Below are 23,985 nucleotides of genomic sequence, written 5' to 3' on the forward strand. Positions count from 1 at the left end.
TGCCTTTCCACCCCCCCAAACAGGTTTCTGAATGTTCTACTATTCTAAATTACTTTCCAACAAAATTTCCCTCAAACTTTTGTCGTGGACTCCTGAACTCTCAGGACCTTGACTGTAACCAAAACCTGCAACTGACATCTTCATTTCTCTTCTTCTGGCAAGATTAAAAAATAAAAAATACAAAAAAAAGCTTGCTCTTCTGCCTTTTCTCTGTAATGTCATTTATCTTGCTGTGATTCTTATGACAGCTTGTAATACTTCCAGAACTTGCATTTCAAAGCACTTTTCAAATCTCCTTTTGGATGCCAGGGTCTGGCCTCAATTCACCCAGCTGAAAAGCAGCCAAGGGTTTTGTGGAGCAGATGAGATTTATTTCAGAAGAGTTAAAGGTGGAATAAGCAGTGTCAGGCTCCCTCCCTTCCCCTTCAGCAGTTCTTAAGGATGGGCTTTGCTCTTCCAAAGCCTCCTGGGTGAGGTTAGCCACAGGTAGGACAGGATGGGATATAATGCTAAAGCATCATTCTCTCAGCATCTGCTGAGGAAGGTTTATCAGCTTCTGAGAATCAAATCCCTCAATGGCAGAAAGGAAAATACTTTGGAAACCTTCATTGTCCCTCCTCTCTTCCTGGAGGGAGAGAAAGCACAAGGAATATGAGCCACAGCAAGTGGCACAATCAGGGCTATTCATGGGAACTGAGGGTGAGATTTGTGTTGCACACAGAACAACACAGACTGCAATAGGAATGTTCATCAGGACCAATACAGAAATTAATTTAGCATTTATCCTTTTCAGAGTAAAAATTCTGCTGTGGCAATCCATGTATCTGAATAATTTAAATATTTTTAAAAATAGGGGTTTGAAAACACATGGATGCAACATTTATAATTCTTGCACAGTAACTTGGATGGCCCTAAAGACCATGAAGGAAGGGATAAGAAATTTAACTTGTTCTACCACTGTGCACTAATTAAACTGTTTAGTGCAGAGATCAGCATAAATAAGGAATTAGCAAACAATGCTGTGAGTAGAGGATGATTTGTAATATCAGCACATTGATGCACTGGGCTCAGATAGTATAATTTGACTGGCAGCACTTTATTAAGTTTTGGCAGCATTTAAGCAGACTGGGAATGTTGTGATGAAGCTCAAGCACATTAATCCAAGCTCCAGCTCTCGTTAATACTGATGAGTGAAGGCAGTTAATTGAATTATGTATGAAGTACTGCTGATTAAATATTTCACTCCTTGCTATAGAATTAACTCTGCTTTATTAACAGCCACTGTTGTCTCTGATAGTGAATGTCAGAGGCACCTCTTCTCAGCCATTCACTTCCATTTTTCCAACCATCTGCTCAGGTTGCTTGTCTATGTCCACATACATTCCTGCTTGTACTGGCCTTTGAAAAAAGCATTTTACTTCTCACAAATGCTTGTGTGAGAGTGTATAAGCTTTATTTCCTTACAGAACAGGCTTCAGTGAAACTTTTAAATTAATTTTTCTCATTGACAATAGAATAAGATTCTACAGATTACACAGGCAGACTTTTGACTGATGCCATCTCCAGAATGAAATGCAGCATTAATGGGCAATTTTCATTTTGCTTTGATGATGATTTTTACTTCCAGTTTTTACAACATTTTAAAAAATTGTACATAAACCCTCTATTAATGAGGAAGAGAAATGAAAAATCCAGACACAAGTTACAAAGAAATTGTAAAGCACAAAATAATAAACCAGTGTCCTTTCAGGAACTCTGCTGAATAACTACAAGAACTACAGTCCTCACCAGCTGGAGATGTTCACAATTAATTTCAAAGACAATGCAGCTGAAAGAGACCTCAGCTATGCAGGTGTTTGAAGCTGACAAACATGACAAAAGGACACGTAGCAGGACAGTAGCAGTGGTTTAGCAAGAAGTAGAACAAAAGATTTGACCTTGTGCAGACATGAGGGTTTCTGCTGGGGCAGTGCTCACACAGCCAGGTCAGAGCTCTTTCATCCTTTGCTGAGATGAGGCAAAACACAGTGAAATCTGGTACTAACATTTATATTAAAGATAGGGAATATGTGGAGTCTACAAAGCCACAAGCTTCTGCTGTTAAAAATTATGATGAATGCTTTTAAATTATATTCTGATCTGACAAAAAGCTACTCTGTTATTTTGAACACAGAGCCCTTTCATACCAGTCCTGAGATATTCTAAAATTAAGCTTTCTGGTGATGGTCCTGTTCCTGGCCATTTGTAAGAGGTTTCAGTGAAATGAAATGAAATACTGTAGTGTACAAGTGACAGAATACAGAAAATATATTTAAATAATAGCAGACATCAAGGATGTTGTTTTAATACCTAGCAAAACACAGAAGTGCTGCATGTCCACTCTTCCATGTTAATTTTAAATCCATTTATTTCATAAATACAACTGAGGAACAATCATTTTAAATTGTCTTTGGACAACACAAACTCCAGAGCAAGTACTTTTGTATAGATGTTTTAGGACTTCTGTTTTAATTTCCATTGCTTACACTTCTGTGTCCCCAGAGGAAAATAAAATTACAATTAAGTTGATGTAGTAACATGAATCAGTAAAGGAAATGCTTATAAAACAATGTTTAATGGAAATTAATTAGGTATTTCTTAACTTGAACTGCAAGAATGCCTTTACTTAGGATCTGAGGGTACAGCAAGGCCTCTAGTATGGCTTTAACAGAACTTTCCCCTTGGTATTCTTTTAATTATGATGTTTTAAAACAAAATTTCAAGTGTGCACATATTCTTATCTGAAACCCTGCTTCATGATATGAGTTTCAAGATAGGATTAGGTTTTTTTTTCCTACTCAAATATGAAGATGTCAGACTAAAATCCTGTATAAGACTAGGGATGTTCATTAAGAGAAAACAGGAGGTCCCTCTCTGAAACTCCTGATTTTCTCTGTGTGTTGAAGGATGAGTTCAAGTAACTCAGAACAAGGGCCAAGGACAACAGAGAAACTAAAACTAGGAAGTTATTTGTTCTTTAAGTTAGAATGTGATGCAGTTGCCATTGCACAGTGAGTCTCTTCTGCTTTGGCAGATCTTTAGAGGAGAGCAGGGTTCCCTGAAGACAAACTGGGTGATGCCACAACATCCTTTGCAAAGAGAAATCCCTGCAGATTGGGGTTAAGACTCCCAACAGCAGAAACCAGTGGCTAAAGCCATGTAAAAAAGCCAGAGAAAGGTTCCAAGCAGAGGCTGGAGGAGTGCACATCCACAGGAGATCCAGCTGGAATGCTGAGCTGCCTATGAAAATATTGATTTTGATCTGTGGGGCGGAGGAGGAGGAGGAGGCAGCCATCTGTGGAGGAAGCTCTGCTTGCTTCTCAGGGCTCCAGGGACCAGGGTGTGCTGCTGAGGGTGCCAGCTGTCCTGCTGCCACCAGGCACCAACCCATCCCTGGAGCCTGCCCATGCCCCCCAGCACACGCTGCCACAGGGACGGCTCGCAGCCCCAGCTGGGAAAGATGCTCAGAGCATTTCTCTCAAACCCAGAACTTCTGGCTGTTGTGGGAGGCCATGGCTGTGTCATTCTCTGCAGCAGAAATGGAATGTGTTTACTCAGGATTTTTGTCTTTTTTCCCATCTTTCTGGCTTGCCCACATTGAACACCTATTGACCTATTCCTGAAGAACACCCAATTTACATAATTTTCCATATTCTTCCATTCCTTGATGTTTTCCCATGTTACCTTTCTATTCTCTCAGAGAAACAGGATTTTATCTAGTAGAGAGAAATGGAACCCTCTTCCTTCTTGAAGCAAGAACTGAACCTTGAGGTTCCCTATTTTACAGCCACATTTAACACTCTGAATGACAATGCTGTGCAGAGCTGAGGAACAAAAATCTCAAACATGCAGGATGGTGGTTATTGCTTTAACATTGGCATGCTTTGGGATGCTTTATAACAAGGAAATCTTACTTCATTTTATTCAGTTAATTATAATCAGTTTAAACATGGAGATTAGAACAGGAGATATATAATTCTATGTAATGTGTACCTACAAACACATGGATTGTAATTCTTTCTGATCAAATTTTAACTTCTTACCTCATTACTATCATTTTGGTTGTGGTAGAATTCAGAAACAATTCCCCACACCCAGATTATTCTCCACACCCTTTATACTGAGGTGAAAATGATGAGAAGAGGCTCAGTACCTCAGACTCCAAATTTAGAACAAGAAATACCTACAGAACATAGAGAATTCAGCAGGTGATTCATTTCCTGTTGAACATGATTCCTAAAAGCTCAAGTACCTCCAGAAGGTCACTCCCACCTTCAGAAAACATACACAACAACTTATTTTTAGAATTCTGTAGCAATGCCTTGCCCACACAGTAAATTGGACATATGTTCTTGGGATTCAGCTGCCAGTTTTGTTAAAGAATTCTGGTCTCACCGTTTTTCCTAAATAAAATTTTGCATTTATTTTGGTCAAAGCAAAAACCCAGCTCTGCATAAAACCATGGAGCTTGCAGTGAGAGCCAAGGCTGGTGCTGACATTGCTGTGCTTGGCTGTGGGATGCTGCTGCTCCTCCAAGCACTGCAGACCCTGCAGTGGGAAAGGATGCTGGGCTGAGCTGAGTGGAAATGCTGGGTCACAGTTTCTTTTCTGCTGCTCCCCTTTGCACAACATAGAAATGTTGTTCCTCTGTCCCAAAAATCTCTCCTTTTGCTGACTGACCCCAGTAGCTCCCTGTGTCTCCACCAAGCCATAACTCAAATGCCCAAACTCCTGTGATCTTTTATCAAATTTATTACCTGCAGTAGATCCCATACTAGAAATGTGCACAAAATTTCTTGTGTAAAGTTGGGATGTATTTTTTGTAGGTGAAAGTAGAATCAGGCTGGTTTGAGGGTTCAATGAGTGATGTGTTTTGGAATTTAAAATAAACTCAAATCCCCAGTTCAGCTATCACTGAAAACATTGGTTTGGATAAAATACTCTACGTTATTTGCAAATGAGTACAAGCTATTTAAAATACTCATAAGATTATTCTGAAATTTTGTGAAGAAACTAGAGTTGAACATTGTGTACAGTGTAGTACCTGGGGTGGAGAAATTACAAAAAAACCAAAACAGACAGAGTAAAAATTCTTTAGGAATAATAAAAAATGGGGTAGAAATGTCAGAGAGACACTGGAAACTCCCAAGATGATCCACCTTCTGCATCTACAAAAAAGACAAAAGACTTTTCCCAATATTCCTTGGCTGATACTAATTTAGAATATGATATTCTATCCTCATATATCCTGATTTCCTGTGGCTTTTTTTCTAGAAAACTGATTTCTAAAAGCCCAAATCCTGTCATCAACATATTCACAAAAAATGTTCAACGTTAAAAACCATTAAAAATGCAAAAATAAGAGGACAGAATCCTGAAAGGCAATGCTGGAAAAAAACGGTTTTGCATCTCAATAGTCTTTTCAATTCTTAAAAGCAACTAAAAAAAAAAAAAATCCAACCTGAAATTATTTGTGCATTGTCATGCAAAGACCTTGGCATTCAAGGAGCACTTTATCCTTTGCACATCATAAAATTCAACTAATTAAGCTCTCTCTTGTAAAATAATTTATATTTGCTGTTCTTCATCCACTAGATTAATTTTTACCACACATGAATTATTTTCTTGTATTACAGAAGGCTGTAGATAAACGTTTTGTATATCAAACTTTTGAATATTTAATGTGAAAAACCTTTATAGGTGTAGGTATATATACAAATATAAGTGTGTGTGTATGAAGCTCAACTGGAGAGCCATATGGGAAGGAAGATGGTTCTAAAAAAAAATGCTTGAAAAAACCCAAAATCCCAATAACAGCAGAGAGAGAACAATAACATCAGGGTGTTAGAGGCTGCTGAAATGTAATATTGTGATCTTCTCTGGCCACTGGTGTTTTGATTTGCACTATACAGTGGCTGGGTCTGTTTGCAGGTTTTGGTTGCAAATATAGGAAGCAGAATTTGATCATTTATTAGTGCAGTGCCTAAAGATACAGGAATTTCTGCTTGTTCTTTGGAGCAGGTGGTTTTATGGAGCTCTGCTGGTGCCTGAATGTCCCTCTGAAGCAGTGGGGTTTAAGGGATGAAATATCCAACTGAGCTCATGAAAAGACTAAAATTTGATCATTCCTGTTAAGCTTCTAGTGAATTCAGACTCTGACAATGAACAAATCTGGGCATTAGCTCAGACAGCCAGCGAGGAGATGTAAATATAGTTGGGATTATGTCCATCCATAATGTGAAATTCTATATGTATCTCCAATTCTGTCCATTCATAGCATGAAATTCTCTCTAAGTTTCTTTCATGTGAAGTATGGCAAGGAGAGAACAGAAAATCAAGTTGTTCTGTGACAAGATTACCCACAGCTATATGGAGGTGAGGCACAGCATCATCCTGGCTTCTCTTAAAATATGTCACGAAGTGAAGAGGCAAGTTAGGGAGTGAAAACACACACCAAATTTAGTCTCTGAATAAGGACACTTGAATCTGGTTCTATTTGTTAAACTCCTGCTGTAAAAGGAAAACACTTCCCTAAATATGAATTTCCTGCATATTCAACACTACAGTATGGAGAATTGCTGTGAAGCTCAAGACAGTTTTAGAAGTAACATCAGGAAGAGCTTTGGTATAATCACAGAAGAGCATGTGCTGGGCTGGAGTGCCCAGTGCACTGTTTCTGACTGCACATCCTGGCTATCAAAGCAGATATTCCAAGACACAGAGAGGGACATTTGGAGGGAAAGTGGAGCTTTGCTTTACTGACACAAGACAGAAGGCTTTGTGCCAATCCTTTTGCCTTTAGTACAGAAAAGAATGAGAGAAACGTTCACTGCCTCTCTCTGCCCAGGGATGGTACAAGGCAGAGTTGCTGTCAACTCTTTATTGTATAAAATGTATGGAATTCAGGGAAGAACCCAGCACACCCCTCTGCCCAGTCCCACAGAGGTGATGCCTGCAGGTCATGGACAGGATTTAGTGCCCTGCTCCTCTCAGAGGCAGATGCTGCTGCAGTTTAATGCAGTTTAGGAAAACTGTAGGTGTGTGATTGGTAAGCAAACCACATCTTTAAAACATTTGTGAAAACATTTCCTTACTAAAGCCAGCTGACATTATTCCAAGAGATTTGTATTTAAGAGCCTGCACCTCAGAATCCCTTCTCTTCCAATTAGGATCAGCATGCTCCACAAAATCCTTGATGTAAAACTACTGCCCAGCAACACAGTTCTGTACTGAGTAGCTGAAGGTGTCTTAATGTTCATTGAAATGAAAATGTTCATTTTCATTGAAAAAAGAAAACCAATGCAAACTCATACTGCAGAACAAGGTCAAGCAGGAAATTGAAAATTAAATGCCAGTATCTCAGTGACAGCTTCCTGAAGGGCACATTAGAAACAGTTTACCAGAAAACTTTCCAGGAGCAGGCAAGAAACAAGAACATCTTTCACTTGATCCCATTTCTGCTGCCTGTAGTTCTTGAAAGTCATTTAACTTTGGATTTCCATTTGTGGCAGGGTTTAGGAGCTGGGGGGGTTAACTAATTCTTCAGTGTCTTTACACCACTTTCAACCCCTTAAGAGAACAGAGGATACTCTTCCAGGCACTGAAGTTCTTACTTAAAGATTATTTAAGTCCTTTGGAACTTTACAGGCAGAATTATGAACGTCTTCAGGCACTAAATGATGCAGTAGGTGCCTCCTGGGATCTTCTTACCTTCTTGCCTAAGCAAGTGAGATGCCAAACTCTCAGAGCCTTTGGGAGAAGCTGTGAATCTCAGGTATTTACCTTCTTTTCCTTGGCCAGTCATTTGCATTAAATAAAATTTGCAGATCTGGCCACCAATCTCAAAAAGCCACTGGAACTTCGACGGCTAAACCAGTTCTGAAAGTGAAAACTGTTAGAAAAAAAAATCCTGTGTTTCAATCTTCTAAATCAAAAAATGTCTGTGAAACGAAGAAAGTTTCTTTTTCTTCTGCATTTTGTAACATTCACATTCTGGAGCTCCTTCATGTCTTTATGTTTACAATTTAGTGGTATTTTAGGCAGAGTTTTAATGCAAAAAATATGCAAATGTAAAGTGTATGAGAAATGGATACCAATACCCATAAATATTCATGACTTGATGTAACAAGCTGGGAGAGTTTCTGAGTCATCTTCTACAGTGATTACTTGGAGCTCTGTTTCATTCCTTAAGCAAGTATCTGAGCCTGCCCAAATGTAATTTATTAATGTATTAATTGAGAGAAGGCTGTGAAAAGAGTAGTTACAGAATCAGCAACAAAGGACAAATAATGGTAAAGCAGACAAACCTGAGAACAGGAGAAGAGCTTCATGTCTCTTAATTCAATGAAATTTTTGCCACTTTAATTAGTACTTTTCCTCTGGTCTTTCCAGAATCCCACTGTGGATTCCCTGAGAGGTGTAGGAATTGAATCATATCTCTACACACAGTGTAGTGACTGGAAAAAACACAGACCCTGCTCTAAGTCAAGAGAATCACTTTATTAAGCACATACCAGTATTTATATGTTTTTTCAGTGTACAAGTTTAGGATCAAACCATGCAGCCAGTGATTAGGGACTAACCTATCCCACAAAGAAATGGCAGAGCAGATGTTTCTTGCTCATTTATCTTGGACAATCTCACACATCCCACACAGCCCCCATGTCCCAGTGTCCTGGGCTGCTTAATTGAAGCATTCTCACACAGTATTGATGGCTGCATTGATTGGGATGCACTTCCTCATGGGAAAAAGGTGCTTGGTAAGGTCAAGAGGAGCAGCTGCTTCAACACACAACTCAAGTCACAGCTCAACAAATATGTAATTTTCACCTTTTTTTTCCCCTCTTATTGTTTTACTAAACCAGGAGCTGCATGAAGAATAATGTAAAATGAGTTGGGACAAAATATTTTAAATTCTATCTAAATATGAATTTTCTCTGGACAGTGTTCTTAACTGGGAGAGTAAATCCAAGTCTTTGTCAGTGAGAATGATGTGACCATTGCCCCAAGACAGTTAAATGGAAGGACTCCATTGGTTTCAGCAGACTCTGGGTGAGGCACCACCTTCTCCCTACTGCACTCTCTAAAACTAAACCAACACAAGTCCTGCCAAAAAGCAGTGAGCCCATAAACATAAAATTACAATGAGCAATAAAACCTTGAGAGACTAGTTTAGCTATTGCTTTAATTTATACTCCTGTTAACCAATTTTAAATGCACATTAAAATACCAAGTAATTCTGAAGATGTCAGTGTGTGGATAATAGAGCCTGCCAAGGCCATGCAATATAAGTGTTTCAGCCATAGCCCATTAGACTTCAGTCATTTATTCTTTATTTTAGGAAAGCCTAATCTGAAGGAAGAAAAGCCTTTTGAAGATGTCCAACTGTAGGATAGGAAAAGCAAAATGGAATCTGAACTACCTCCTGGGAAATGCCCTGGCATGCACTGGTGAAAGGGAATTCTGTAGCCATGACCTACATAGCCCAGTTTGGAAATACAGAAGAGTTGACTCCATAATCTGAGATGTTCTCTCCTATGTCATATGCTGTATTCTGAGTCATATAGAACAGCTAAATCCTGCATTTCTAAATTGGGACTAAAGCTGGGAATTAGCTATCACTCCCAGCTGCATCCTGATCTGGCTTTAACTGCACCTGACTGAGATTGGGAGGAGCAGCTCCTCTCAGAGCTGAGCATCCTGGACCTGTTAGTGCTGTGTAACAACCAGCATGATCCCACAGGTTTAATCCTCCCATTCACCCCTCTCCTCCACGAGAAACAAAGGATAAAGTATTAAAATGTGATTTCCTCAAAAAGCACATTATTAATAGAATTGCAGTGTGAACACTCTAGGACAAAAGAGATGACACTCAGCTGTGGAAATAAGTAATTTCAATTCACTTAAAGAACTTGGAAAGAGATGGTTTTAAATAAAACCATTGTAAAGGGACTACAATCTTGTAAATATTGATTTTTAATTTTTTTTAATAATCAGCTTCTGATGGCCTTTATTCAAGGGATGTAGCATTTGTCTCAGCAAGCAAATCCCACTGTTTCCAGTGTGACCTATTTTCAGACAAAAGTAATAACCTAGGATTTTGTAAACTGGCAGTAGCTCTTGCTTTTGTAGCTACTACTTCAGTCAGACTTGCATCCTAATTATTCTAGTGTAGGAACCACATGATCCCTGGATTTCAGAGACTCAACTAAACCAAACTTGACCACTTTTATTAGCAAGGAGGAAAAATCCCATCTCTTCAGTAATCGATTGAAATGTCATTGTTTTACTGCAAGTGCTTTCAGCCCTTGGGTTTGACTTTGAACTGGAACAAGTGGCTGTGGAATGGCTCTTCCTTGACTTGGACACATCCACCCTCCTTCCTGCCTTGCCTCTGAAGTTACAGTATGAGACAGTGCCAAAATGTCACAGCAGACAGTAATTTGTACATTCCTCAGCTCTGTAAAGGCAGAGGCAGCTCTGGTGATGCCCTTCAAGAGGTGCCAGCTCTCAGTGCCCATCCTGCTGCTTCTCTGCTGGGGCAGCTGCACTGCTTCATGTCAGCAGCCAAGGACAGGGCTGCTTCAAAGCATCTGCAGGAACATTTTTGTCTTCTTTAATCAACAGCACAGGGATGCCAGGCAGACCAGCCTGATGGCACAGGCATATCTGAACAGGCTGCTCGATTCTCTCCCAGCCTCCAACTGCTCTCTTGAACTCAGCTTTATCCATTTTTCCATACCTACATCTCATTTAACATTTGTAAAATGACCTCTCTGAATAAAGACCTTCATTCTTCACCAAAACCCTCACGAAAAACTCATAGGTATTAAAGACACAAGAAGAATAAATTAGAGGAGGTCATAAAAGGGTCTTAGGAACCAGCTCTGTGCTACCTGCTTTGGTGTCAAGTGAAGAATTTCCAGTGTGACCCGGTTATTTTGTGCTCCATCCCTGAGTGTTTTTCTCTGTGCTGCAGGCTCTCAAAGGCTGCAGGCTGGGCTGTTCTCTACAAGCACCTGTAAATTGCAGCAATGCCATTTGCACTGCTGTAGTTAACGACCTGTCAGGTTTCCCATTATGATGTTATGCTGTTATTTTCAGGGTTTATGTCCTGACTATAAAGTTGGACTGCTTGGTCTGGAAACACTAATGCATTTTTTGTATGTTTTATAAATATAAAATGAAAAAGCGCCCTAATATAAAACCAGTCTCTATTCAGAAAGGTAAAAGGTGACAATTTTAAGTAATATTTTCAGACCTAGAAAAAAAAAAATCAATAAGATTCAGGAAGGTTCCTTTTTTGGGCAGAGTCATTAACCATAATAATGTGATTTACAGTCACAGGGGCAGCAGGTACCCGGATATGCATTAAGTAGGTGACTGTATTCTATGGTGAATTCTGAGAGGATAAATCTTTCACTGACCACAAACAGCATATGCCCAGAAATGCCATGATGGGGTGATGGTATAGAATATCTGTATTTTAATCTGTGTAAGTAACAGCAGTAAAAGTTATCCCAATAATAATTCCACGTCCTCCTAGGCAGGCAGATGTAAATGGTAAGCATGGATTTTGCTGCTGAATGTGCTCAATGCATTCATGATTCAGTGAATTCACAAGTGACCTTTCTAGAGAGGTGTTACATAGGAGGAAATTGTCACTAAGTACAAATGAGCAGTTTCAGACTATCAAGTCTCCAGCAATCTTCTCTTTGAGGAGTTTGAAGAATCCTACACATACACACACAGACTTTCAGAAATAAAGTCAGTTTAGCAGGTGACTGAAGAAATGCTATGATCAAATAACCCCAAATCCACATTTACAAATTAAATCATAGCTGTCTATTAGGAAAGTACTTGCAGACCATGGGATAGATCTACCTTTAGGTAAGACTAATTTCCTTTTCTTTTTGATTTCTTAATTAGGTAGGGGATAGGATTTGACAGAGAGAGTTTTTGTTAGTACCAGTGAAGCTTTCAGTGAGAACAACCATCAGGCAGAGTTGCTCTGTGTAACCATGCACAGAGCAGTGGTGTGATCTTATTTCACAGGAGTTTATTTTAACTCCTGTTAATGATGAGGGTGTGGCTGTAGTGACCATGTTTTCCTCTGTATGACGTGGCAAATTCTACACTAAATTGCACTAATGAGATGTACAAATTAAAAAGCTGCACACTGTGTTTATATAAAGTCTTCACTGGTGCTGGGTCCATCAGAATCCTCTTCCTGAAGTCTCTGATGTGAACAGTCTCAGTGAAAGAGGAGGTGAATTCCTACCTTGCAATCACAACTGTAATTGTAGTACTCTTAAAATGTAATTCTTCATCACAGTATTTTACAAGAGTAATTTTTGTAAGTGGGATAATGACAGGAGTAGCAGCAAGCCCACATCTTAGTGCCACTCATGATCCCCATTTCTGGGTTATATTGCAATCCCTTCCAGTTTTATCTCATCTCACACAGATTTATGGCAGAAGTACCTAAACAAACATAAGCTGGAGCATGATAACCCTTCTCTGATTAAGTCCAATTACATCCCCCTGGGGAAGAACATTATTAGCTCAGAAAAATACTATTCCTTATTATTCTCAGTGACTTCTTTCTCCAAAGGACACTAACTTATCTTACACTACACCACGAAAATATATAAAGAGGATTTTTATGTAGGAAGTGATGCTTGCTACTGTTTTGTACAAAAACACATGCACACCCACAAGAAAACTACTACTACAAGGTAATTAATAGCCAGAGCTCCAAGTCCCCTCCTTACATAAGGAACTGTGGCAGGTGTCATTACTCATGTTCAGCTTGGATTATTAGCTTTAAAAGGTCCTTGAGTCTCTGTGCAGCAACTAATGCTTGCATCAGATTTCTTTGTGCTTCAATTTTATTACTCTAAGTCGTGGATACCCTTAAAATGTCCAGTGCCAAAGGGTGCCAGGAAGTCCTGAGATACCCTATGAATATTAGCCTGTCAAGGCTTAAGGTAAGATAAAACTTTTTGAATGTATCAATACAAATATCCAGATTTGCACAGGAGCTTTGCTTCTGGCCCTTGGAACTTTCCTGAATAACCCTTCCAAGTAATTAGTTATGAGCTTTCAGTTATTAATGACTCAGTCACAGACCACTGTTCAACTGCTTTTATACTCAGCTTGTCAAGAATATCACAGAATGCTTTGGGTTGGAAATGACCTTAAAGATCATCCAGTTACCACCCCCTAAACCCTTTCCTGTACACACTGGTATTTATCCTTGGAATTGCTTCTCTTGCTTTTAGGTCTCAGTGAAGAACCTAAGAAAGTAAAGATGCCTAATACTAATCTTACCCTTTTTATCCCAAATCCCAATTTTTGATGGTCCAGGTAAGGTAGTGCACAGGGATGATCCTTCTTTTCTTAAGCAAAAGCTTAAGAGGATGTGCTCATCATGCAATGCTGAACCCTTGTAAGATCACTGAGGTTGCTTGCTGGCTTTTCATTTTTAACTGGCTTAAAGTGGACTTGGATAATTAAAAAAATAAATTGTATTATATTTGCAGAAAGGGCAGTTACTCTCCCAACAGTACAGGTCTTTAAGGTTCTGTAGTGATTGCAAACACACAGGAGAGAAGATGTTCTGGATACTGCTCTCAGAGAATATGACTGCCCAAATGGTATTAAACCTCTTGAATTTCCTCCCAGCTAGAAGCCATCATCCATGCACATTTTGGTAGCTACAGTTGTACCAAAAATTCCTGGTGCTTAATTGTTCTTTGTGCTTAAAACCCATATTTAGTGCCAATGCAAGGTAAACAGCATCCACTTCAGGATACTGGGAAAGAAGATTTTCAACTTCATCAGGAACTATCTGGAGTACTCCTACACCAAAAATGTTATCTAACCCTGCAGCAAAGTGTGAGGGACAATAACTGACAAGGATCTGCACGTCCCTGCCTTTCAGGTTTTCCTTATTTGCTCCTGAAGCAGCAGAGGGACAGTGCCCAGGTCCTGGCAGGGAACGTGCGGGTGCAGCAGGACAGCTGGTGGCACAGCAAGCCCCAACCTGCCACCTCCTGTGCTGGTCACAACAAGGGAAGGCTTGACCTTTGCAGTGCCTGGTGGCACCAGGGACAGGCAGGAAGACAACTTGAATCACTCAGTCATGTCAGGATAACAGAGCAAGGGCCAGGACACATTGGCTACATGCAATTTTTCTTTCGTGGATACCAACAGGAGGAGGAAAGACCACAGCTAAGAAAGATAATTAGGCTGTTAAAAAACCCCAAACATCTGAGACCACATTAGCAAAGAACATTCCCTCAGCAATGTTCACTCATTATTTGAAGGATTCCCTCCTGTTAGCTGAGGTTGGCACTAGCACCCTGTAAAGTAACTTCAGATTTGGAATAATTCAGTAGGGGTGCCCAAAGAAAGTGTCTTCCCTGGGAACAAAACACTCATATGCTTGTGTTATCACACAGCCCAGAGGTTTGGCAAATGCATTCTGTGATCACAAATTAGATTTAACTTCCTTCATATTTTATGCTTACCAAAGCCCACTTTCTTCATGCTATGAAAAAACAGGACCAGTATGAAAAGAATCAATGCAATCACAAAGATTATCAAAGGTCATACACATCTATTTGAAGGAACAATAAGGGTACCAATGAATTTGAAGTGTGGTTGTCCAGGCCACCTGAAAATTGCTTGCATCACTTTGGTGACACAACATATTCACAGTCATAGCCAAAGCAAAGACATGAAAAAGGTTATTTAAAGGTTTTTTGACCCATCAAGAACTACTTTGATATTCCACACCAGGAAAAGCCTATCTAGTAAGTATTTGCAATAATATAAATTATTTGATTATTATGCAAATCACCATGCATAAAAAAAAGTATTCCTTCTTCATCCCTGAGCATTCCCTGAAGTTTAATTTGGAACCTAATTTGCATTCAATTAACATTTTAAAGCTCTACTTACTTTCTACTTTGTTTGCCTACATGATTTAAATCATAAGAGCAATTCTTTGCTTGTACAACAGGTGGGAGATGGAGAGTGGTTTCTTCACCAGTAGCAGATACACAAATCCAGCCTTGATGAACTTTTCCTCCTGCACTTGAGAACTCTGCATCTCTCTTTCAAGGCTAGGCACCAAGACAGACCTGAGCCACAACTCCTGTGCTGAGAGAACCTGCCAGCTCTTAATGCTGCCTCCTCTAAGAACACTGCTGAAGTGAATTTGGGAAAGACACTGTGATAGGTCTTGTATCCCATCTCTGCCTAAATCCTTCCCTCCTGTGAGATACACAGCACTGACTGCAGCTAAGTGGCTTGTGGCAGGAAAAAACCTGTGTCCAGATGAACATTAGAAAGGGATTTAAAGTATTTTTTTTTTCTAAAACCTCTCCCAGAATATGGGGAGTCTGGGATTTGGGGAACATAGTGAAGTATGGCTTGAGTTTAGGTACTGCTCAATGGCAAATCTGCACAGGATCCAGCACACTTTTAGGACTTGACTTAAATGTTCCAAAACAGATTAAGCAGAAAAACTTATGAATGGCACATTCTAACCCAGGCATATTGTGATACATTCCTAACTGCATTCTTACACAGCTCTCCATGAAAGAAGTGAGAGTTCAAAGAGAGACAGTGACTTTGCTTTGAAGCAGGTGAAAAATATTCCAGCCAAAGCTGTGATAGACAAACTCCAGCAACTCTTCCTGGAGTGTTTTACAATGATATTGCCCCTAATTAATAATATTTGCATTTGTGGCTGCTCCCCTAAGCAGCTACAGAGCTGGATTCATGTCAATCTGCGTTGAGTTGCAATACAGGATGTGGCCTGCAATGTGTATTCTGTCCCCATCTGCTGGAGCCGGGTGTGGCAGTGACCCTGATCTCCTGTCACATATCCTCTGCTAATGGCCCCTCTTTAAACCAGCTGGGGCAATCATCTTTATCTTTCCCATGACCCACCCTTCACCCAGGAGGTATCTCCTGTTAATGGGCCATTGTTAAAAACTGGGTGTGGCAGTGACCCTGATCTCCTGGCACATATTATCTGCTAATGGGCCATCTTTAAACCAGCTGGGGCAATCGTCTTTGTCTTTCCAACAGCCCATCCTCCCTCCAGGAGATATCTCCTGTTCATGGCCATTGAGTCCCAGTGCATGACTGATAAAATTACATCATCCCACTGGGAGATGCTCCAGCCAGGGGAGGAGCCAAGCCTTTCCTACCCAGATAAAAACTGAGATTTTGGACACTAAGGGACCTTCTTTCCACTGGATTCCAAAGGAACACCAGACCTTTCCACATCATCCCTGGACATTCAGAGGAAACTGCACCTTCTCCAGGAGCACTGCTCCAGCTGAACCACATCTGCCACTGCAGGAGGATGCAGCCACCATTGAATGGGACTGCTGCCACCACCCTGACTGACTGACTGTGTCAGCTTGGATTCTGACTCTGGCAGGGATGGGATTGTTCTTTGTAATACTGTATTTCTATTTTAATTTTCCTGGTAAAGAACTGTTATTCCTAATTCCCATCTCGTTGCCTGAGAGCCCCTTAATTTCAAAACTATAATAATTTGGAGAGGGGAGGGTTACATTCTCCATTTCAAAGAGAAACTTCTGCCTTTATTGGCAGACACCCGTCCTTCAAACCAGCACACATATTAGCTGAGATGCCAGCTCTCAACTGCAGTGACAGGCTCTGGGACAGACACTCCTTCCTAATATCCTGACCAGCCCTGGGTCAGGACAAACAGCTGTGGGAAGAAAGCACCCTGGCAGATGGCTGCAGCTGTTTGCTTCAGTGCACATCAGGAATCCAGCAAGAGCTGCTCAGCCTGCCAGGCAGCTCTCACCTCCCAGGTGCTAATGAGCATCCCGTGTGAGATCTGACAGTGACTGCCACCAGCCAGGATAAACTTAAAATGCACCAACAGATCCTTTGTGATGTGTTAGTCTGAGAGCACAGCCACAAGTGCAGCCTTGAAATGCTTTAAATATGGTTTTCAAAGGATCCCAAATCTAGGTGCTGCTGGAAAAAAAAAAAATTAGTTGTTTGTTCTGTAGAGGCTCGTGGGATTTCTCTCTTCTGCTGAGGCTGACAGGTTGCAGAGTTGAATTTGAAAGAAAGGTACCTCAAATTCCCCTTGCTTTCTTCATGGCTGCTTCAGTGAGCTGTTCATTACTGACTTTCTGGACCAGCTCTTGAGGATTTGTGCTGGGTTAGTCAGATTTTCAACACATATTTGGTAATTTAGGTTTCCCTCAGAAAGGAGGTGTTCCTCCACACCACTCTAAAAGGTCTTCCTTCCCAGAAGTTTTTGAGTCATCACTGTTTCCTCATTCATCTTCCAAGGATGTTCCTAAGCTTAAATTTTTCACAGTATTAAGATTAGAACACCACAAGCATGAACGAATCACAGGTTTCTTTACATCCTGGCAATTATATTATTTTCTCAATAACTTTAAATTTAGGCCTGTTTAGCAAATATTTTTTTTTCATTCATTTTCTGCTGGGCATCCACCTGAATTGTGCAACTCAGGAAGGCTGTAATATCTTGAAAGCAGGTGATTATATTCTCCAGGTTTCTTCTCCTGCTGACACTATGAGGAACTAAACATGCACAACAATACACTGGAGTGTCTCTGACAGCCCAAACCAATCTCAAGCAAATCTGAAAAGCTACTTTATGCCACAGCAATATGTAATTAAGCTCCAGGTTTGTAGATTTTCACAACCATTCCAGTGCCAGAAAAGTGTGGGCTGAAATGTTTCATCTCACTTGCACTAGAATTCTTACCAAGACAATCAGCATTTTGGGAATTTCAGATGACTGTCAGGCTGTAACAGTTCTCACAGCAGTGAAAGTAGCTGATGATGGGTCAAATCTACAGATCCTCAGGAACAGCTCACACACCAGCCAAGCAATATTTTCTACTATTATGAGGAAATAAGGATCACATAGCAGTTTTCTTGGTGCATTCATGATAAAACTTGAAGCACTACTTTACCATATAAAATACAGCTAATATACATAAATTATTACATATTAATCTCAATCACACTGAAAGATACTGCACAGACTCCTTCCAGCTGCCTCAATTATTTATCATTTACAAATCTCAGTGAAGTCCAGTTATCTAATTCTTTTTTCACTCGTATTTTGTTTACTAAACAAAAAATCAATGAAAATTGCATGCAGCAGGTTCCTGTCCTAATCTGCTCTAAAATCTAATCTAAAATTGTAGAAATGCAATTACCTAGAAGTGCTGCAAGATAAATTATTTCATCCAGTTAACAGGAATAGTTTTCAGTCCCTTTCCTTTTTCTACACACCGAACACACACACTCACAAAGCACCATCATGTTGGCTTTACTGAGAGAAACCAGGAATGTCACCAAAATTATTTCTTAAAAAAAAGTTCTGAAAAACAGCCATGGTCTCTGGATGATGTGCTTCACTATAATGTGATGTTGAATACTTGTCAACCAAAGATCTTTGTAATGAAAACAAATCAACCCAAAACATTTTCCCCAAATCCAACTACATTAATTCCAGTGAAAACATGTTTAAGAAAGGCTAAAATTTTAAAATCACACTTACCAGGAACAAAGCTTCCTTGGACCACCTCCTTATAAGCCCACCAGCCTTCATGGATTTTTGGTGAATTTTGTTGAGCTAGAAAGAAATAATCAAAGAAACTATAAAACTAGGGAAAATATAGAACTTAATTAGCTAAATTTTAGGAACTTTAAACAGGGTACTGTCCTCTACAGAACAGTCATTCAAGTTACCAATTTATAGAATCATCTGTATCTTGGAGAACCTTGTCCCTGTTCATCACACAGTAAAATATATTCTGCTTTGAAGGACTTGATAATGAAACTTAACAATTCAGGTAGAAAATGAGCATTTCTAGCACTACCAGTGGCTTCTGTGCCACCTATAAAGCCAATATGGGATAAAAATGCAGAGAAAAAGGGAGTGCTCAGTGGTCAATCCCTGAGTCCAAGCTGCCTGACTGAAAAGCAGTTTCTCCCCTTCCTTTCCTGCCTTTCCCAATGTGTGAGATTGAACCCCAGACAATAATATCTGTGTCTCACTGCTTCACCTCAGCCCAGAAGCTTGGAGCTCCAAAACCAGGCCAGAAAGGCACAGCCACAGCTCCCCCAGCACTGGCTCAGCCTCCAGGGCTGGGGCAGGAATTTGTTTTTTTCATCCTCTCTGGAGCACCCACTTCTGCTCCTCCCTTCAGCCACCCAGGTAGCTTGGCAAGAACATGCTTGTGACTGTGACATGCAGCTCTTCACAGGGTGAGAACAGTGTAGGAACACAAGAAAACATTTCTTTGGTCAATATTCTGAAGGTTGTAGCAACAAAAAGCCTAAACTTTGGATGAGGTTTGCCCATGGTGAGATTTGTTGACTAAATGATTTCTCCAAAGTCTTGAAAGGTCTTGATTGGTCCAGTTTGCTGCTCTTTGTCATCACTTCTCTTTGTCTTGAAATTGGAATTTGAGCAAATCTTGTTGTCAAAATATAAAGTCTCTGTTAACTGGAAGTATTTTTAAAGGGCACACAGACACACAGCAAGACAAACACTCAGCTGATCTCCATAAAGAGAGAGGAGCTGATAGACAAATATTTTCTGCCTTCACCTGTATTTTGCTTGGGATGTTCCTGTTCAGAGCAACTCTCCCTGAGCTCAGTTACATTGTGCATCATTTCACTCACATTTTGGGGTTGTCTTCTTTTGAAGATGCAGCAATGGGGAACAAAGCAATATGGACCTCCTTATGCATCAGAAGATCCCTTTATTACAGAAATCCCCCTTTTTATACCTTTAATCTGCCCCAGACATAAAAACTTAACAGAAGAAGGGCACCCACTGGCTGGCTCAGCTGCAGTGCTGCTGTCCCCATTAATCCACTCATCCCATTCATACACTGTCCATGTGTCTGTCACTCACTGATCCTCCTCACCCACAACTCCTCTCACCTCCCAAACACTCCCAACCATCCAGCTGCAGCTGTGCCTTTCCCTCAGAACCTTCTGGTGAGCACCAGCCTTAACAATTTCAACTATTATAACCCCATATTAAGACACTTTCAATCTCTTTCACCAGGGCCAAGATTTTTTTTTAACTTAAATATGCAGTTACAGAAGATGCTGGATTTAGCAGCTTTTTGCTGCAGTTTCACTTCTAAATCACATATTATTTATGAAAAAACACAACCACCCTGGGAAAAGTTCCAGCAGTATAATAAAAATTGTTGCTGTCATTAAAAATTATGAAGAGGATGTGAAATTCAGGCTAAAAGGGATACAAGATGAGGACCATTACATACTGTTCTACCAAGCTACAAAACAGTATTTATGATTTAACTGACTGTATATTGCAGAAACAAAAGCAAAGCTGAAGTTAATTAAATGTACTGAGAGAAGGACCAATACACTGCCTCACCAAAATCCAGCCATGCCAGTGGGATGTGGTACATGTGGATGCAGATTTCTCCTTGCAGGACTGATGTTGTTCCATTAACTGAAAGGACTGTTCCACTGTGCACCCTTTACAGTCTGCAGATGAAATTGTCCTCATATTTTAGTTTTTATAACATTGCCTGGAGAACTCCAACTGTGCATGGCTTGGTTGTGCTAGACTGCACTGTACAAACATTTGGAAAATGGCAAATCCCAACCCACAATCAAAATATATGAGCAGAAAATTGTTCCTATCCAGTCCAAACTGCAATTTTTTGAATCTCAACACTTGCTTTCATGTCCTCAGCAGGAGAAGTTCTTAAAATGGCAGTAGGAGAGGATACTAAGGAGTTCCAACAAAGTAGAGCCATAATTCTTCCACTTAAAATTTCCAGGAGATTACACTGCATTAAAGTGCATCTTGTAGTCATACACACAGCTCAAATTGCTTCAGCTAGGCAGAGGCAGATGCATTTTAGAAGTGGTTGAAAAATGATAGATAGATAGATAGATAGATAGATAGATAGATAGATACATAGACAGACAGATAGATTGATAAAAGCAAGCTAAGACTTTGACTAGGATTAGTATTTTCAAATGCAGCTGCCTAATGTCAGCATTCATCAAAATATATACAATTGGAAGATACATTGTTTTTTCCCACTCTGGGGCAATCAGAATGATACATGCCAAGTCCAGAAGAGAAGTATAATCCATTATTTGGAGTTTATGTTAAACCAAAATCTAAAGATGCTGACTTTACAGTTCTGCTTCAGTGGGTTACCCCAATAATTACAATAGCTAATTCCAAAAGGAATAGCAGGAAAACAAAAATTTTGATGACTTTTTTCATATCTGCTGCATTAGTATGGAACAGCCTGCATGAAATAAGCAAGAAAACTAGATTATCAAAGCTCTGTACTAAATAATTGGATGCCAGTGCAGTTGCTTCAGCTATCAGAGAAGAACACGACCTGGCATCACTCCACACATTCCACAGATATCAGATCCTTATCTCTTCAACTCACATTAAAATGAAACACAGCAAATACAGCCCCAAACTAGGATGTTGTACCTGGCTATATCTAAGGTAGAGCAAGAGCAATGCTGGCAGCACTGCTGATATACAGAGAATTGAGTCCACTGGGGAAACCAAGAGGAAAGGCAGGTGGGGTTGTGAGGGGACAGTCAGGGTGACAATCTCCAGTGCTCTGCTCTTTCCTGAACCCTGGAACCTCAATGTTTTATAGCAGGCAAAACATCCTGCAAAGTAATGCAGAGAGTGACTGAACACAGATTTCCACTCTGCAGCGCATGTGAATTCCAGCTTTGTGCCAAAGATTTACTTGGATGGAGCCTACAGGGACTTCACTTAAAAAGGGAAAAGATTTATAAAGCTCTCCTTTCTCTCAATGCAGAAAGAAGAGGTCTGGTAAGGCCAGGGAGGAAAGTTTGCCTTCCAAAAACTTCTCCAGGACCATCACTCCAATCTGTGTTATGCAAGTGGGCAAGAGGACTTACAAAAGGAGGAAAAAGCTGCTCCCTATTTTTGAAACCTAATCAGACCCATACCTGGATTAGTAATGGTACAAGGGAATATAAAATTAGAATGAGCAGCCATATGGACAGTCCTTGCTGGGAATCCTATCTGGGACACTCACACCTGATGCACACACAGCACAGGCTCTCTACAATTGGTGTATCAAAGCCCATCTGACAGAGTGGCTCTGTGCCTGGGTAAACAGGTTCAGCCTTATGGCTCAAGGATTGTTGCCAAGGAAATGGATTCTTCCTGTGTGTCACCTCATGACACATGAAAATAGCAAAATTCTCTCAGCATCCTTCTGATTTCAGTCAAACTCTGACATTGCTGTGGTCCTAACACAACACTGCAGCTGCCAGGGGGAGACAAAAGGTCTAGAAAGCAGTTCTGTACTCCTCAAGAGGGTTAAATAGATATAAAAAAAAACCCAACCACAACTTCCATTTGTGATACCTCCGAGGCTCCTGCTTTTACCACTAAAACCCAGAGCATGGCTTTTGCTTCCTAGAAACATTGCTGGTTTTGCAAGGCATGAAAATGAACAAGCCCCTCTGAAAAGATGCTGCAGGTTCCTTGCACAAGGAGCTCTGCAACAGCAATTTTTAGCAGCAGCACTGTATTCTGCTATTAGCAGGAACAGTTCAAAATGACACACTTGTCCAAGTGCTCCAGAATACTGACAGACCTCCATTTGTGCTGTTTTCTCTCCCCTAGAACTGAAATCTCTGGTATCTGAGATTAGCAGCTCTGCTGATACAACACCATTATGTCAGATCTCTTTCAATAAAGCTGCTGCAGAGGAGACAGGATATTTATTTAGAGCTCATATGACACGTGTTGCTTTTATTCTGTCAGATAACTGTAGGTATGTCTCTTTGTGGAGCATAAAATTACAGTCTAAATTCTGCAAGTTGGGCATTCTTGTTTCCTAGTGGCTTCCATGCACAGGCATCATACAGGATCATAAAAATGCACAGTAAATGCAAACAGCAAAGGTGACAATGCCCCATAAAGTCAGCAGTCAACTCTCTCTAGCTTAGAGGCTAAAGTGAGTAGCCTCATGTTTCAAAAAAGTTTAAAAAAAAAAAAAAGCTATTACTGGGTCAGTAAATGTATTTTTATATGATCAGATAGCATTGTATTGGATACCAGGTACCACGATGCAGATGCTGGAATACCTGCACAGCATTTGCAGTGCTAAGAATTCTTCATCTTGCTGAAATGCTGATGTTGACATAATATAAAATGCTGTAGTGAATACAGAATGCCCCTCAGTAAATTTGCTTATTTGCAAGATATCAACAAGCCATCCTATAGTTACTTATTTACTTTCTATACTTACATGAAAACCAGAAAGGCTTTTATCTGATAGCATCATTCATGTCATTCACATCTGAGCTTGAGCCAAGAGTAGAATCCTGCCAGATCAGAATTCTCCATTCACTTCACTGCCATTTCACACAGATGAAAAATGCTAGACTGGGGAGAATCAGGCTTGCAGCAGTTAGGAAAAGATCTTTCTTCACCTGGATTTTATTGATCTGAGCTCTTCTGATTGCTGTATCAATTATTTTGCAGGTTTATCTCATCTTACATCCTAGAAGTCTTGCTTGTGATAACCTGACTGGTATTGCCCTGGCAATAAATATATGAGAACATTTTTTATCATTGTTACCCCTTCTGCATAGTTATGAGATGAAATAGAAAACCAGCTGCAACTATGAGCCATCAATTTCATAATAAACTTAGTGTAATGCATTAAGTCATTGCTAATGCTTTGATAGGAAACTCACAGGAAAATGGCAGATGGCTTGCTGCAAGAAAAATAAATCCTCAAATCTGTGATTACAGTGGTGCACTCTGCAAGTGAAAGATATATTTACAAGGTATTAGATGCTGGTGTGATCTTCACTTAGAGA

The 23,985-nt window shown here is 40.1% G+C and overlaps 1 protein-coding gene across 2 annotated transcripts in view; it reads right to left on the bottom strand.

Annotated features, from left to right (window-relative positions):
* CA10 (carbonic anhydrase 10) overlaps window positions 1-23,985 on the bottom strand; it is a 165,996-nt gene that overhangs the window by 112,957 nt on the left and 29,054 nt on the right. For both annotated transcript variants that reach the window (XM_079323761.1, XM_079323762.1), the window contains exon 3: window positions 18,647-18,721. In XM_079323761.1, the coding sequence (XP_079179887.1) occupies window positions 18,647-18,721 (75 nt within the window). The remainder of the gene's footprint in view (window positions 1-18,646; window positions 18,722-23,985) is intronic.

This window comes from Erithacus rubecula, assembly GCF_903797595.1.
Source record: "Erithacus rubecula genome assembly, chromosome: 20".
Lineage (NCBI taxonomy): Eukaryota > Metazoa > Chordata > Aves > Passeriformes > Muscicapidae > Erithacus > Erithacus rubecula.